This window comes from Amphibalanus amphitrite, unplaced genomic scaffold (genome assembly GCF_019059575.1).
Source record: "Amphibalanus amphitrite isolate SeventyFive unplaced genomic scaffold, NRLGWU_Aamphi_draft 000041F_arrow, whole genome shotgun sequence".
NCBI lineage: Eukaryota > Metazoa > Arthropoda > Thecostraca > Balanomorpha > Balanidae > Amphibalanus > Amphibalanus amphitrite.
Window position 1 is genome coordinate 1,550,206 of NW_024881537.1, and position 17,214 is coordinate 1,567,419.

The 17,214-nt window shown below is 46.7% G+C and overlaps 1 protein-coding gene across 1 annotated transcript in view; it reads right to left on the reverse strand.

Moving 5' to 3' along the window:
* Positions 1-17,208, reverse strand: part of LOC122375388 (SCY1-like protein 2) — an 87,010-nt gene extending 69,802 nt beyond the window's left edge. The window contains exons 1-2 of the mRNA XM_043354744.1: positions 17,165-17,208; positions 12,471-12,566 (exon numbers count right to left, since the gene is read on the reverse strand). Of these exons, the coding sequence (XP_043210679.1) occupies positions 12,471-12,561 (91 nt within the window). The 5' untranslated portion in view covers positions 12,562-12,566; positions 17,165-17,208. The remainder of the gene's footprint in view (positions 1-12,470; positions 12,567-17,164) is intronic.
* Between the last annotated feature and the right edge of the window lie 6 nt (positions 17,209-17,214).

Sequence of the window (17,214 nt, forward strand, 5' to 3'; positions counted from 1 at the left end):
TCACTAGGGAGTTTGCAAACTCACTGACCGGTCAGGGAGTTTGAGAAATTCCGCAGCGATTGGGCCAAATGAAAACAAGTGTGCAGCATGTGGGTGGCATACGTGCCGTCCGTGATGTTAAAACAAAGGTGGCTAGTTGTAGGGCCTCGCACGCTGACAAAAAGCTTACAGATCCTTAATTGTTTTACCGAAAAAATGCTACTCTCGCGGCTGTGTAAAGGGGAGGTTCGGAGCAACGTGCTCCTCCGTTCCGTCGTTGCCATCCTCAGGAATCAGGATACTGAAATCCTTCTCCTCCACGCCGAAACCCCCCACTCCGGGCTGGACAGGCACCTTTATCTCATGCGGGCTGCTCCCTTGGAGCTGCACCGCTACTCCCGAGGGAATGCACCCCGTAGCCGGGTGCAGAGAGTGCTTGGGGGCAGGGTTGTATACCAATCAAGTCGATTGAATTGATTTATTTGTTTCAACGCATATTTTGAGTTGATTGGATTGAGTCGATTGACTTTTCGAGATGACTGGTTGACTGACTCGTTTGACTTTAGCGACTGGTTGACTGATTTGATTCCCGAAAATTAGAGTGACTCGTATGATTGAGTCGATTGAATGGAAAGTTCAAATAAAATTTAGTTGATGAAAAATAATGACACCAACTGATGACATCAAAGATCACAAAACTACACTGAAAACTGCTTGTCAATTGTCATCACAACTGCAATATGGGGTAGATGGCCAAATAAAGAACAGGGCCTAAGCATGAACAGCCAACTTTGACTTTCAACTGCAATAACTGATAACTGCTCCAATCCTGGTGATAGAACCTGGCGATGCACCTACCTACCTTTCTGCACTCAGCAGGAAACGTTTTTTTTTTTAATCCAGGTGATAAAGTGCAAGGCCCTATATACTAATAAAGTGTGATTAATTAATAATTCACATCTCCACATCCCCTCAGAAACAACCCACTGAACTCTATAAATATCTGAAACCCCTACAAAAATAACTGAAACAAAAGCGCCGTTTTCGTCTCGCTGATTACGTTTACGTATGCCAATTAATAGCTAATTTGCTGCATTGTTAAAATTGCAGCAGAACGTTTGTTGATCCTTTTCTCCTGAGAGCCTAAGCATAACATATTTAATACATTTCATTTTTCTCTAAATATTTTACCGAATATTATTAAGTGGTTTTATTTCAAATGAAATAATAATTAAAACGAAATTGGTGTTGTACAACAGATTTATTTTATGATGATCTACCATAGTACATGATAATCAATGACGTCATCTTACATAAAAATCAAAACACGTAGAATAAGGATTTATAAAAGCTTAGCATACTTATTGGCGAAACGTTTTCTTTTATTCACAGTCGCACCGTGCCGTTTTCGCGTTTTAATTTTCTTCGTTCCTACTTCCTTTGTCCTTATCTTATCCTGTGGTTCCAGAGTCCCTGTCCTCTCCATTTCCTTTTAAATATATTTTTAATCCTCATCCTTATCCCCCAGTCCTAACAGTTTCAAATTGTATTGCAATTAAATGTTTTGAATTCTTCACATAGGTACCTAACATTATTGATGTAGATTATCCATTAAAATAGACGTGGTGTAGGGTAAATTGTCCAAATCACGAACACTGCCAAAATCGGAGCAGCCAACTTTCAACCGGAATATCTGATATTTAGTGTAAATGGAATTGGAATATGGCCAAAATTAAATTGACAACCTTTAGGTGAAAGGTGGTGATTTGGGTTAACCCGCGCCCCGCTGGGGGGGGGGGCAGAATCTGCCCCCCTCCCGTTTTTCGCCAATAACTTCTAAACGCGTTACGCCAGCGACGTCAAACTTTCAGTACTTTATCATACATCAATTTGACACGTTCCCTGAAAATTTGAGCGAAATCCGTCGGATAATTTTTGAGAAATTGACGTTTTAGTGACGTCATGCTCGCCATTTTCGTCTAAAAAACGGCAAAATTTCAAACGCCGCTAACTTCTTCATTTTTAAAGGAATCAAGACGTAACAAAAAAGGTTATACGTGATTCTACTTTGTCTATCAAATGGCTATCTCGGTTTTTTGAAAATTTTGGATTTTGGCCAAAATTTTTCAAAAAAACTGACTTTTTTGGGAAAGTATTTATAAAATCCAAAATTTTGAGTTTATCGAAAAAACCGGAATATATGTCAAAGAAGTGGTCTATGTGCACCTACATACCAATTTTTAGAAGAATCGGTTCAAAAATGTGGGAGTTATTCAAAATTTTATGACGTCACGACACACAAAAATTTTGAAAAAATGATTTTTTTTGGAAGTTCTAGACCTCGTACGGAAATAAAAATAGCACCATTCGTTTCGCCTTGAAAAACTGCATCGGATAGACACCTTTTTAGGCCTTAACAACCAACTTCAAAATTTGACCTCACTTGACCTGACCTTGACCTGACCTCGACCTGAAATTCATCCAGAGGTGGTCCATATCACTTATTGAGTGTGCCTATTGAATTCCATGAGTAAAATGACCCATAAAACATGTGTCGCACCTGCCCTTTTCTATATTTTGTTTTTGGTGACCTGACCTGACCTGACCTGACCTTGACCTTGACCTTTGAATGACATTGTGTGCAACGAATATTGTCTTGGTAGTCTAAGAACACGTTTTGGGCAATCAGTCTCAGTCCATTCTTCGGCAACTACGGTGCAAGGCCAATACTGTAGAAACTTGCATTTTGTACCCTTGACCTGACCTTGACCTGACCTCTGACCTACTTAAGCAAAAAAATTTGGGCTCTTAAGATCCGCCTTGTTGAGAGCTTTCGATTGCCGTTTTCCCCGTCTTTCTACGACCATCGGTTCAGAAGTTAGACAGGGGGGGCAGAATCTGCCCCCCCCCCCCCCCCAGCAGGGCGCGTATGGCTGAATAGCCCAGCGGGGCGCGGGTTAAGGGGCAAGTCAACTACTGGGTTATTTTGCACCCATTAAATGAAACTTCTGCTCCAATTCTCCCCATTGAACCTCAATATCATGATCCACCTGTCCATCACTAGGTATCCATCCTTATTACATAGAAACTTTGAATGGCATGGCAATTTATAATTTTAAATGACAATATTTTTATGTTTCTTCTGTGGGTAGGTAGGAAGGTAGGTAGGTAGGTACACCAGACTGCTATGGACACTTTTCCAAGTTTGTGGGGCAAAAAACCTAATGTATGTGTTGGTTTGAGTCGTTTGATTGAGTTGATTGATTCCTTTCATTGTCGCGTTTGAGTCGATTGAATCAATTCCCGAAAACTGCTCTGACTTGATTGATTTGATTGGTTTCCCAAATTTGTCGTGATTGAATTGATTGCTATTGATTGAGTCGTATACAACCCTGCTTGGGGGCTGGTCAGTGGTCGGTCTGTTCATTCGGGCGGGCTCAGCCCCGGCGACTCTGTAGGGTGGCTGCCCAGACCAATGTCTCCCCCTAATTCCTATCATTCGTCCGGCTCTGAAATGGTCTTGTCAGACCGAAAGGGCCTAACCCAACAAAACAAAAACAAACAAGCAGCGTGCGCCAGTCGCAGCAGGGCTGGCTGCCAGCAGCGCCGGCTCTCGATGACACGTCTATGGCGGAGTGGGAATGGGCGTGAATCAGTGCGTGTGCCTGTACTTTAGCATAAGTGACCAACAGTGAGCTGTTTCTACTTTGATATTGAGCCTGACTCTGGAATAGCCACATTTGAGTGGAACGGATCTAATTGGGACGTGAACTAAATAAATGTATGACTAAATAAGGCGGTACATGCATGGATAGATTACTGAGCAGTTTAAAATCAAAAAAGGTATTTATGGTGTGCATATGATCTATAAGCTTTTTGTCAGCGTGCGAGGCCCTACAACTAGCCACCTTTGTTTTAACATCACGGACGGCACGTATGCCACCCACATGCTGCACACTTGCTTTTATTTGGCCCAATCGCTCTGGAATTTCTCAAACTCCCTGACCGGTCAGTGAGTTTGCAAACTCCCTAGTGAATTTGTAAACTCCCTAGTGAGTTTGCAAACTCACTGATGGGTCAGGGAGTTTGCAAACTCACTAGGGAGTTTGCAAACTCACGGATTTCTCAAACTCCCTGTAACATTAACACCGTTTGTATATTTATAAATTCTTTCAAACAGATTATGAACAACATTGCGGGTTATGACAAGTACGGTACTGCATGCTTGTCACGCAATAAAGTGAGCAGTATCTTCGGCAAGCAAGTTTTGACTACGAAAATATAACAAGCAGTTTTCTTTACACATAAGGCTACTTTTTCCACATCATCTTTGACCACGTCCACTTCACTAGTATTGAACGAGTATCCAGCCAATTTACCCTGCAATTTCCATGTATTCTATGCAGCCCGGTGGGTTGAAGCGGGTAACAGGTGCACGCCTGGCGCGGTAAGTACAGCAGCTCCGGCCGGCTGACTGATCGCGCCTCATCCGAGACCCACCCAGCCGGTCATCCGCGCGCCGTGACGAGGGACATTGATCGAGCTGCCTCGGTCGACAGGTGATGGCTCGGCGCCGATGAAACAAAGTCGGACGGATGGCGGAATGAGCCACCGATGTCAATTAGTTGAGGGACTGACGTCGAGTGAATTGGGAGACTGATGTCGAGTGAGATGAAGGACTGACGTCGTGTGAGATGAGCGACTGATGTCGAGAGAGATGAAGGACATCAACCAATGAGGAGGGTTAAGGTGATGAGATGAGTACCGGTGAAGTGATGAACTAGGACCGAGGGAGATCCATGATCGAGGGGGATCCACTGGACTTTGGCCAGTGAGGAGGACTTTGCCAACATGCATCCGACGAGTGACTGGCACCGGTGAAATGAGGGCTCCACGGCTGTGAAATGGGAGACTTTCTCCCATAAAACAAAAGTTGAACGGCTATGAAATGGGGAATGACGCCGGTGAAATGATAAATTTCGCAGCTATGAGATGGGAAGGGTCGTCGGTCAAATGCCAAGGCCTGACGAAGGTGAAATGAGTGACTAGCGCCAAGGGTAGGGGAGAGTGGGGCAAAGCGGCCACCCGGGGCAAAGCGGCCACCCATCGTTTTAGCCCTTCATGACTGGCGTCAGTTCCAATTTATGGTTTCCAATTATACTTCTCTTCACGGTCGTTCGAATGAGCCAGACCGGGGTTTCAGGCCCATCACCATTGTTCTGTGAAACACGGAAAAGCATTTCTTGCCAGGTTACCAACTATGTTTACAATTTTTAACCCGCGCACCGACGGGGGGGGGGCGGATATCCGCCCCCCCCTGAGGTTTTTCGCGGATAGCGGGAAAACCGCGGCGCGTAGCGCCGCGAAATTTGGTATGACTATTCTCTCATCAATTTTACACATGGTGTGCAAGTTTGAACCTCCTAACTTTTAAGGTCAGGTCACCAGGTCACTTTGAATGACCCAACCTCAAGTCACTTTTTTGCAACTTTGTCACCGTGCCAGAGCTACAGTAGATGTCGGAGGCCTTTGAAAGTCGCAGGATGTTATTAGGTCATTAGTAGCTACAATTTGTATATCTCGGAATTTTGATGTCGGTGACCTAAGGTCAGGTCAATTTCGCGACCTCCCCATTATAAGTCAATGGGGGAAAAATCAACTCCCTGTTTTTACCACTAAAACGGGTCGGAATGGCCCCATATACCATACATGACTTCACATACGATCAACCTTCACTACCTTGAGGTCTGTTTTGCTGTTGGGCAGCTGTAAGGTCATGTGACGTCATCAAAGGTCACCAAAGGTTTTTTTGCCAATAACTCCTTACAGGAACAAGATACAGCTGCGCGGATGGTCTCATTGTGTTCAGCTCGTCAAGACGCATCGAATGATATACATGATGACCTCGAGGTCACGTGACCTGAGGTCAACCTTTGACCTTAACCTTTCGAGGTCAACATATATATCATTCGATGCGGATTGACGAGAGGATCACGATGATGCCCTTAGTTTGTTCCTATCTTGACTACTTCGAAAGTTATTCGAGAAAAATCCTCTCCATATCTAGCGCCGCCATTTTGACTTTTTCGACCCCTGTGACGTCATCTTTGACCTGACCTGAAAATGACCTTAGTAAAAATTGTAGACCTTGTCCGTGCATATCCGATGCCGTTTACCGCTTGTCGCTATCTTGCTTCGTTCTCGAGATCTCAGGGGGGGGGCGGTCATCCGCCCCCCCCCCGTCGGTACTAAGTTGGCGCAGACCCCCGTCGGTGCGCGGGTTAAATGTTATGTTATTCCATAACCGTTTGGAATTTTTATAAGCATTCTTGTCCATGCATTGCATGGTTATCGTACATGTATTCTACCAATTTTAATGTTTTTTACCCCACTAATAGCTAAGCTGGAATATTTTTGTCTCGGACGGTATGCGCGGGGCAAAGTGGCCGGGGCAAAGTGGCCACCCCCCAATTGGCCATAAGTTGCTTCCATCTGGATAAAAAACATAATTTATATTCAAATGTGTCGTCATTTAATTATCTTGGCCAGTTTTCAGTTGCATGAGTTACCAAATAATGCAATTCAATGTTAATTTTCATGAAAATCCTTTCTTTGTTTACCTACGGGTGGAAGATGATAAAGTAAACATCCATACTCGCTTAACCTTGTCACCATCAAATACCGTAGTCGTACACAAGACAACTATTTTGTTTCTCATATCGGGACTTGAGAAGACGCCGGTGGCCGCTTTGCCCATGGGTATGGGGCAAAGTGGCCAATATGCATAGGTTTAAAGTTTTGTCAATATCTTTCATATGTGAACGCCTTTGGAAATAAAACGCAGTTGAAATAAAAGGCAACTTAATAGGGATCACATTGGTATAGAAAGAATCTTTCCAAGTTTAAAAATCAAGCGTTGGCATCGTGAGAAGCGTTAGGGTGGCCGCTTTGCCCCACTCTCCCCTAGATGAGGAAAGGATCTGTCACTGAATGAGATGGGGATCTGACCTTGAGTGATGGCCTGATGGGGATCTGTTTTTGAGTGATGAGGAGCTGCCACTGAGTGATGAGGATCTGACACTTATAAATAAGGATCTGACTTTAACCCTCGCCGGCCGAGGGGGGGGGGGGCGGGTGCCGCCCCCCATAGGGGTTTTTCGCAATAGCTCCGAACACGCTTGCGATAGAGAGCTGCAACTTGGCATACCTGACCTTTGATTCAAGCCGGACCTTTTGACACCAACCGCATTTTTGGGTCAGGTCAGGTCACTGACCTATCACGTCATAAGTGAACCTCTGCACGGTCTTCAGATATTGCAACTTCGCAACGCCCTCACTGCCAGAGGAGATGTCACAAGGAAATGAAACTTGCAGGATCTAGTATCCATTATGAGTCTCACAACTTTTATATCTCGGATTTTTCCTAAAGTTCATATGAGGTCAGGTCATTTTCGTGACCTCACCATTATAAGTCAATGGGGAAAATGAAAACTGCTATTCTGGCGCCGGGAACGATCTCCGACTATCTCAAGCACACGGAATCGTGATTTGATGCACTCCTTGTCCTTGCAAGGTTAGATGCGTCACTTTTGCAATGTTGACCTTGCGTGAAGTCATTTATGACGTCATCAAGGTCATATTAGTTTTTCGTCAATAACTCTTGATCAAATTGAGCTAGCGAATCGGGAAAGCCACCAATGGACTCGGGAAGACCTGCCGAATCGAATGATATGCGACATGACCTCTTTCGACCAACTTCGTGACCTGGGGGTGCTGACATGACCTCTACATGAGGTCAACACCCTAAGTTGACCTGACCCGAAAAAGTATATCATTCGACGCGCCTGAGCGGGGCGAACACGATGCTGCCAAAATCGCGGTTCTGTGGCCGTTTTTTTGCGAAGTTATTCACCAAAAACTGAACCGTACCTTGGGGCACTTGACCTGACCTCAGAGGTCACCTGTTGACCTAGGACCTTAAAATCAGGTACCAATCTCTGTGTCTCGTAACGGCGCACACGCTCGCTTTTTTCGCGACGCGCTAGCTCTACCAGGGGCGAAACGGCGAGGGGGGTCGTACCCCCCCCCCCCGGCCGGCGCGTATGAAGAAAACCAATAGGTCCGGCGAGGTTTAATTGGTATGAATAGATCAGTGCTGGCGCGAATGTTTGTGTAGCGAGTATCTTACGCTGAACGAAGTGAGCGTCTGACTGCTAAAAAATGAAGGACTGCCATCGATCCCGACTCGCACGATGAGCTCGCTCCAGTGCAACCTTTCGTCATTCCGAGTGAAGGTCTCCCTACCTCACCTTTTCATTGTCAGGTGCACTCACCGCATCTGATGATAAGTGACTTTAAGCGATGCATAAATATGTGTATGACATTTATCTTCTGGTGACACAACTCTAAACGGTGTGACAAATGTGACACGTGACATTTGATGACGTGACATTCACACAATTGTACCTCATAACACTAACTGAACTTTGTGATATACATATAACTATACGCTGACTGCTGACACTCGATTCCAATGTTTTGACCGCAGTCACACCACGCACGAGACAGCCACCTGTCACCTGGCACCCGGGAAATTTACAGCCTCCCACGTTACTATACGTTCTTAGGCGCCGGCCGCGTCAAGGCCTGTCCAAACACGGTCGATGATTACCTGACGTTCGACATTTGGCTGACCCTAACACGCGGGTTAATGTCATGGCGTTGATACTTGACCCAGTGTGCTTACCCCAGCGCGTCGCGACTAGCGAGCCGTCTATAGACCGTGCGTCAGTACCGACAACCCCAGGACGAAATGCTAATGTCCAGATCGGGTGCTAGTGCCAAGACCTGCCCAGGTCAAGTGTCCACTCTGAAGACCGCCCCAGACCTGTTGTCAGCTCCGAGAGCCGTTCCGAGTGCCGTTCCAGACCGATTGTCAGTTCCGAGTGCCGTTCCAGGCCAGATGACGGTATTTTCCAATGGCGGAGCGTTGGACTTTGGCTGTTTATTGCGCGTGGGCTTTTGACACCCCTCCCCTCCCGGCTCCCCTCGCCTCCCTGTCCGCCGTCTGAATGCCGCCGCTGCAGTCGTGCAGCGACTGGAGGTGGGGCGAGGCGGGGGCACCGTCCGTAATCAATATCCGGCCCATTGGAAAACACCTGCGCTGTGCCGGGGGCGGGCCATCGTCGACTGGCCGTCGTCGTCCACTCGGAGTCCCAGAGGGGGCCGGCAGAAGGAGTCTGTATGAGACACCGGCAGGGCCGGCAGAAGGAGTCTGATAAGACACCAGCAGGGCCGGCAGAAGGAGTCTGTGTAAGACACCGGTCGGCAAAGGAGTCTGTACCGGACACCGGCCGGCAAAGGAGTCTAACTCGGACACCGGCCGACAAAGGAGTCTGACTCGGACACCGGCCGGCAAGGGAGTCTGCGCCGGACACCGAACACTCGATGCACAGACCAGGCGAAGCAGTCTGTGCCGGACTCCGAGACCATGGCCGGAGGAGTCTGCACTCGACACCGAGACCAGCGGAAGGAGTCTGCACTCGACACCGAGACCAGCGGAAGAGTCTGCGCTGGACACCGAGACCAGCGGAAGAGTCTGCGCTGGACACCGAGACCAGCCGGAGGAGTCTGCGCTGGACACCGAGACCAGCCGAAGAGTCTGCGCCGGACACCGAGACCAGCCGGAGGAGTCTGCGCTGGACACCGAGACCAGCCGGAGGAAACTGCGCTGGACACCGAGTGTCCACCGGGTTCCCAGAACGCAGCCCGGCCGGCGGTGCGTTAGCGGCGCCCAGAGCGCGGCCAAGGGCTCTCAGGAAGCGAACCGCACCGTGAATAATAGAGAACCGTGACCCGACACCACACCGGCGCAGGGCGAAAATAGCGCCGGACCGAACAAAGGAAGGCGAATCGTCAAACACAACGTAATGCGGGGGTGCTTACGCACTCGGGTATACGCACTTTGTTGCAGAAAGTTCTGCTTCTCTGTTTCCTTTACATTGGATCTTCTCATCATGACTCTAGAGGAATTCAATAACAGGCACAGACGTTGGAAGGATTTAAGAGACATGCTGATGATTGAAAAGTCTCATGTGCTGGAATGTCATTATAAATTTGATTTAGTAACTTGTCATTTTTAATACCAAAAATGACTACGCTTTAACGAATCTGGTTCATTCAAAAGAATGGCTGTTCAAACAACAGCTGCAATTCAGGCTTAGGCAACAATGAACATTGGTTAAAAATAGTAAAAGACAAAAGTTGAAATAAGACCTCAGCTTTTTTACTGTTTGTCCCGATCCATAACACTCGTCGAAACCGCCTTCCTTATGCATCTAGCAGGGTTTCCCTTGAACAATGACACTGAATTCAGACCTAAATGAATTTACCAATGAAGTATGAACTGACTGAACTACGATTCGCTTATCTAAAACAGAAAAATGAAAAATATTTTATTGTCACGTTAAAGTCATGAGAACTATCTAATTCTGCCTACCTTGTAAGGTAGCAAATGCCCTTATCTTCGACCTAAGCCATTCTTTGAGATGAAAATGAAAATGAAAAAGAATAATAAAAAACGAGGCCTTCACAAAGATCCAATCGTATAGGCACCAATAATGATTCAGTAAGGAATGCTGAATCACTATCAATTCTACAAAATGATTGGAACATTCAGCGTGGAAGACGAGTTTTTCAATTTAAAACTCGTGTGTTGTGTAAACAGAAACTCTTGCGTATTTCCTTCCAGCCATTACCACCGGATCCGACCATTCCACGGGCATCCTGGAGAATTTACAGTCAAATGCGTGTGTGTGCTGGCGCATAAATTGAGCCACAGAACAGCCTGATCCGGGTTATCACCACCGCGCGGTGGGCTCAGCCGTCAGACGCTGAGCCACCGCGCTCTCACAGCTGAACCGCCGAGGGGGGGGGGGCGGGAATAGGTGCAGCGGCGTGCACACATAGATATGAGTACTGACAGAGGAAGCTGAGAAAACACATGCGTCATTAGTGTTTGTCCAGTTGTATTCGCCGAGCGCCAGTCTTACAAGAATGACTGGCGCTTGTGGCAGACTGTTGAGTTTTTTTTTAGACCAAGGCCGTGTTGAGACTCCAACGTTTGTCGAAACCTTGAACAATACATAACGCTGAACTTTAAAAAATCACAAATATAATCATGCCTATCATACATAGCACATAAGACAACAAATGTGGGTACACAAAAAAACATGTTTCGCTGTTGGCTTAGGAAACCCACCACCACACGGTCGGATTCAGGGTAATGTTGGGCTATAAAACGCTGCCAATGCACTGACGCCACCACCCGCACAGTATAGCCAGGCTGGGAAGTACTGGCAAGGAGCTGGGACCGGTAGTTAGACGGAATGAGCCCGTTAGCCGCGCCCTGAAGCCATCGGTCGGGTCACTTGGGCCACAGGCAACAGCTCATCCCCGCCGCCGCCATCGATATCAGAGGTGGGCGAAATGGCGCCGTTCCTGGCGACCTCGTCCGCCGTACCAAAATGAACGGTCGACACTGGCAGGGCGGTATTAAAGACGTCAATCGTGCACAGCGGAAGCATCTGCTCGCATCTGCTCGCTTCCGACCCGAATTTTCTCTCTGCCACCACGCAAGGATCGGCGAGAAATAGCAAACCTGCTTTTGCGTGTGTGTGATTGTTTGTTGCATTCTCCGACCTAACTTCGTAAAAGTGTGTGCGCATCTTCAGTGCCCGTTTTGACAAGACATGGGTATGCTGTAAGTTATGTGTTACGAGCTGCCTGTCCGCTCGTCACTATGGCAGTCGTCGGGGCGTGCTCTAAGCGCCGCTCTCGCGCTGTCGATAGGTGCCGAGGAGAGCGGCCGGCCCGGCGCGGCGCACGGTCGTCCTGCTCGGCGCAGTAATTACTGGGCCAGGTGGGGGGTGGGGGGGGGGGGGGGCAGCGAGCTGCTGACGTCAGCAACTGATCTGCCCAAGATGGATGTGCACGCGAGCAGGGCGCGCTATGGAAAACACAAAAATATTGTCTTTGTTCCCGCGCGTATGGGTGACTTATCTGCTCGCTTGGCATATTTGAAGCAAATGGCAAGACCGCCAATATGTAGCGCGTCGAAATCAATAACACCCAAATAACCAATCACATCGATGAGATATTGCTGTTAAAGACATGTCTTAAATCATTTGGCATTAAATTAAAACACAAAACCAGACGAACTGCTGGGAACACTCACAGTAACAGTTCCTCACAGTCACATATTGTGAGGAATACTACATCATGAAAACCTATTGCAAAATTTGAATAGTTATTTTACCTTTTATTGAAGTCTTCAAAGCAAGATCGGATATCAATCAGATCATGATTTATTTGAGAAATTAATTATTCCTATTCTTACGACACCGACCGCACGCTGCCCCAGCAGCCTGGCGCTACAATTGTGGGGTGGGGGAGGGGAAGAGAGGAGAGGGGAGACAGCGGTGATAGCTTACCGATGAAGTCGAGGCTGGGCTGGGTGAGTTTCGGCACCCGTGACGACCACGGCTGGCAGGGGATGCTCTCCGTGCCCTCGTTCTCCCCCATCGACTCTGGGAAGGCAGAAACACGCTGACGTCACTCCATCACCAACCAGTGTGCGTGCGAACACCGACACCATGCGTGTGTGTTTCTACATACACGCACGCCTACACAAATACTGGCTGCGAATTAGGAACGCGTGTTCGTGCCAGTGTCTGTCTGTTGAACGCTGAACTGATGCAGCTTCATATAGTGTGAGAGTTTTCTAATGGATTTCGGTTTCGAGTGGATATACACTGAGAAGTGAGACAATGAAGTGAATGTGCTTTACATGACTAGTGTAAGTACCTGTACGAATTTCGAAGCCTTAGCTGGTTTCAGAAAACATTCGCCGTGCGTATCTCATACAATCTGTTCACGGCTCGTCAAAAGTCTCTTTGACGATCTGTAACGTTCGTATTTCGTTCTACAAATAGAACAATGCCCTATCTACTGATGATTTGACGTTTAATGATGTGATTACCCCTGGGAGTTGATGACGTCATAGTCTGCGTGCCTCGGAGACCGCGGGTCGTGCCTAATTCAGGTGTTCGCTCACCGGCGCGGTTGATTAGCAGGGTTAATTAGTTCTACGGTCAGAACTCCGATCCCGGATAGGCGAACACGGCGCAAAATACGACCTTCGTCGGAGTCATGCCGAGAGCACGGCGGGAAATTATATCTTAAATTATTATTTCTCAATAATAAGTTTATTATCGTCTCAAAACGTTACAGGTAGGTAATCACATGGGGAGGTTTGGCGTCTGCTCGTAGAGCGGGGTTTATTTCAACGACACGAATGTCTGTATAATTTTCGACTGCGGGATCATCCCATCAGTTTGAGATAATGGAATATGATGGCCAAGAGTTACAAATCAAAAATGACAAATACATTATAAATCTTGTGTATCTTATAAATACAAAAGATTTATATCTTATTTCACATTTTTGATTTTCAACTCTCGGCCATCATTGACATTAACTGGAAAAGCTCTTGTAGGCTCTCTGCGGCAATGGATGACCGCTCCCTCGGTGTGTGGGGACTGAACTCGTTAGTTCAGATGACCGACTCGAGGTGCCCGGAGACCAGGAAAATGACGTCATCAGTGCCACAGGCACCGACATTCAAAGGATTTCGCGTACACTATTTACGCCTAACTGGTTACATCGACATCTGATTGTTGCGTTGTGCTCGGAATGCTTTGATAAGTTCACATTTTCAAATTACCTAGTAGGAACATATGGTAACGACACGTCCTAAACGTGTGATTTTCACACTGATTCTGAGACTGATTAATTAAAGGTGCCTACATTTGTGCGTTGTAAGATACATAAAAATGTAAACAATAAAAACAATACAAAATACATAAAAAATAACTAGAAGAAAAAAGTTATTGGCGAAAACTTTTCGTGGCCACCTATAGAGTTATAAGAAATATGTTACATACGTGAGTTATGCTGAATAGCTGTTGTCATTTTTTAACGACAGCTTTATGTAGGTGACTAACTTGATATACGAAGACAGTCAAATCTTTAGGAAAGTGTAGCCTTGGGTGACAAGGTACGGCTCTCGCGAGATTAAGCGGTAGGTTTTGCACTTTTACTTTTCCGGTTATATCTCAGAAACTAATCAATCTACGATGAAGCCATTTTACCCGATCATGGCCGGCTTGTTACTCAACAAGTCGATCGCATCTTCAACACTTAACCCGCGCGGGGCTGGGGGGTAAATTTTACCCCCCTCGCGAATTTTTGCAATATCTCAAAAACGGCGGCGCGCAGCGCCGCCAAACTTTCAGTACCTTTTCTTACATCAATTTGACACGTTCCCTGAAAATTTGAGCGAAATCCATCGGAAAATTTTTGAGAAATTGACGTTTTAGTGACGTCATGTTCGCCATTTTCGCCTCAAAAAACGGCAAAACTTCAAACGCCGCTAACATCCTTATTTTTAAAGGAATCAAGACGTAACAAAAAAGGTTATACGTAATTCTATTTTGTCTATCAAATGGCTATCTCGGTTTTTTAAAAATACCGGGAGTTCCTAAATAAACAGTCGAATTATTTTTGCCTCTAGTGGCGTCAACTAACAAAATCACAACAATCAAATTGCACGTGATGATAGCACGTGCAATGCCATTTTATTTCATACCAAAATCAATCACTTTCTATCATGCAGCCGTATAGTACAGACATAAAATCAAAAATAGTACATTTCTATTTTGAGACAAAGTCAATCGTTGCAACACAACGTAAGCTACGCCGACACTTAAAAAGGACCCAAGTGCCATCAAGAACCGTCATTTTAAGTATAGTTGAGAAGTTTTTGGCAAGAGGTAGTGTGGAGAACGTAAAAAAGGGTAAATGTGGCCGAAAAAGAACCAAGAGGACGCCTCTAAACGCCCAAAAGGCACGAGAAGCCCTCCAGAGGAGCCCACAAAAGTCGCTCAGACGGCTGGGCCAGGAACTGGGCTGTAGCAAAACCACCGCTCACCGTTTGGCCAGAAACGACGTTCAGCTGTTCCCGTATAAGGTCTCCGTGCATCAAGCACTGTCGAAAGTCGACAAACAGTCACGGCTTCTTTACAGCGGCTGGTTTTTGATAAATTGCGAGCAGGACAATGAGTTCCTTCACCGAATCTGGTTCAGCGACGAGGCCCATTTTCATATGGATGGCCGCATGAACTCCCAGAATTTTCGATTCTGGTCGACGGAGCCACCCGATTTGGTCGCGGAAGCCCCTCTGCACAGTGTGAAGTGCACAGCCTGGTGTGCAATGAGCAGTAGTGGCATAATCGGACCTTTCTGGTTTGAGAACGACGCTGGGGAGTCTGTCACCGGGTCAACGCTCAGCGCTACCGGCAAGTCCTAGCCAAGTTCTGGACTGCGCTGAACAGGCGGCTGGGTGGAGACAGGCAGCTGATGGACCAACAATGGTTCCAACAAGACGGAGCCTCGGCGCACACGGCCGTTGCGACTCGAGAATGGCTGCGGAACCGATTCGGTTCGCGGGTTATCTCCCGCAGAGAGGTGCGGACCTGGCCCCCGCACTCTCCGGATCTGACCCCACTTGACTTCTTTCTCTGGGGTCACCTGAAGTCACAGGTCTACAAAAGCAACCCCAGAACCACAGATGACCTCAAGAGGGCCGTGTCGTCCGCGGTGCGCCGAGTGCGGCCGGAGATCTGCCGGGCTGCGGTGGAGTCCGCTCGGCGACGCGCAGAGCTGTGTGTGGAGCGAGAGGGGGCTCATCTGGAACACGTCCTCTGTGGCCGCAAATGAAAAGACAGCAAAAAGAAGATGGTATCACGTGAAATGGCATCGACTATTGTGTATGTTAGAAAGTGATTCGTTTTTGTCATGCCTTCCATGCTGATAATATACAGCTTTTAAATACGACTGTTTATTTAGGAACTCCCGGTATTGGATTTTGGCCCAATTTTTTCAAAAAACTGACTTTTTGGGAAAATAATTATAAAATCCAAAATTTTTGGTGTATAAAAAACCGGAATATATGTCAGAGAAGTGTTCTATGTGCACCGACATACCAATTTTTAGAAGAATCGGTTCAAAAATGTGGGAGTTATTCAAAATTTTATGACGTCACGACACACAAAATTTTTGAAAAAAAAAATGATTTTTGGAAGTTCTAGACCTTGTACGGAAACAAAAACAGCACCATTCGATTCGCCGTGAAAAACTGCATCAGATAGACACCTTTTAGGCCTTAACAACCAACTTCAAAATTTGACCTCACTTGACCTGACCTTGACCTGACCTCGACCTGAAATTCATCCAGAGGTGGTCCATATCACTTATTGAGTGTGCCTATTGAATTCTATGAGTAAAATGACCCATAAAACATGTGTCGCACATGCCCTTTTCTATATTTTGTTTTTTGGTGACCTGACCTGACCTGACCTGACCTGACCTTGACCTTAACCTCTGAATGATATTGTATGCAACGAATATTGTCTTGATAGCCTAAGAACACGTTTTGGGCAATCAGTCTCAGTCCATGACTCCATTCTTCGGCAACTACGGTGCAAGGCCGATACTGTAGAAACTTGCAATTTGTACCCTTGACCTGACCTTGACCTTGACCTCAAACTTTAAAGTAAGTACATGTTTTTAGTTGTTCGTGATGAGAGCTTTCGAGTGGCGTTTGAATTTTCAAATCGGACCATTAGTTCGGGAGATAACAGGGGGGGGGGGGGGGGTAAAATTTACCCCCCCCCCCCCAGCCCCGTGCGTTCGGCTGGAAACCCCAGCCCCGCGCGGGTTAAAAGCTTAAAACGACGAAGATATATCCTGAAGTACACTAAATTTTCTAGGTGCAAAACCTACCGCTAAAAACCGCGAGACCTGTACATACACCCTACAAGAAACATTCTTTTATGAAGTGTTAAAAACTCTGAGCATGTCGCACTTTCAATTTGCGCGCGCGCTAATTGGATCGTATCTGAATCTCCAAAATCATAGGTAATCTGAAATTGTGCATAAATGTAGACATAATGCAATGCAGCTAAGGGGATATAGGTAGACATGCCTAGATGGTAGGTACTTTCGGCTGGTAGATGCTCGTTTCCGCTCAGCCTCAGTCTCGATCCTCTGCCGAAGGGCCACCCACCTGCGAACTCGAGTCCGGCCAGTTTCCAGGTTCCCTTTTTGGTGACGAAC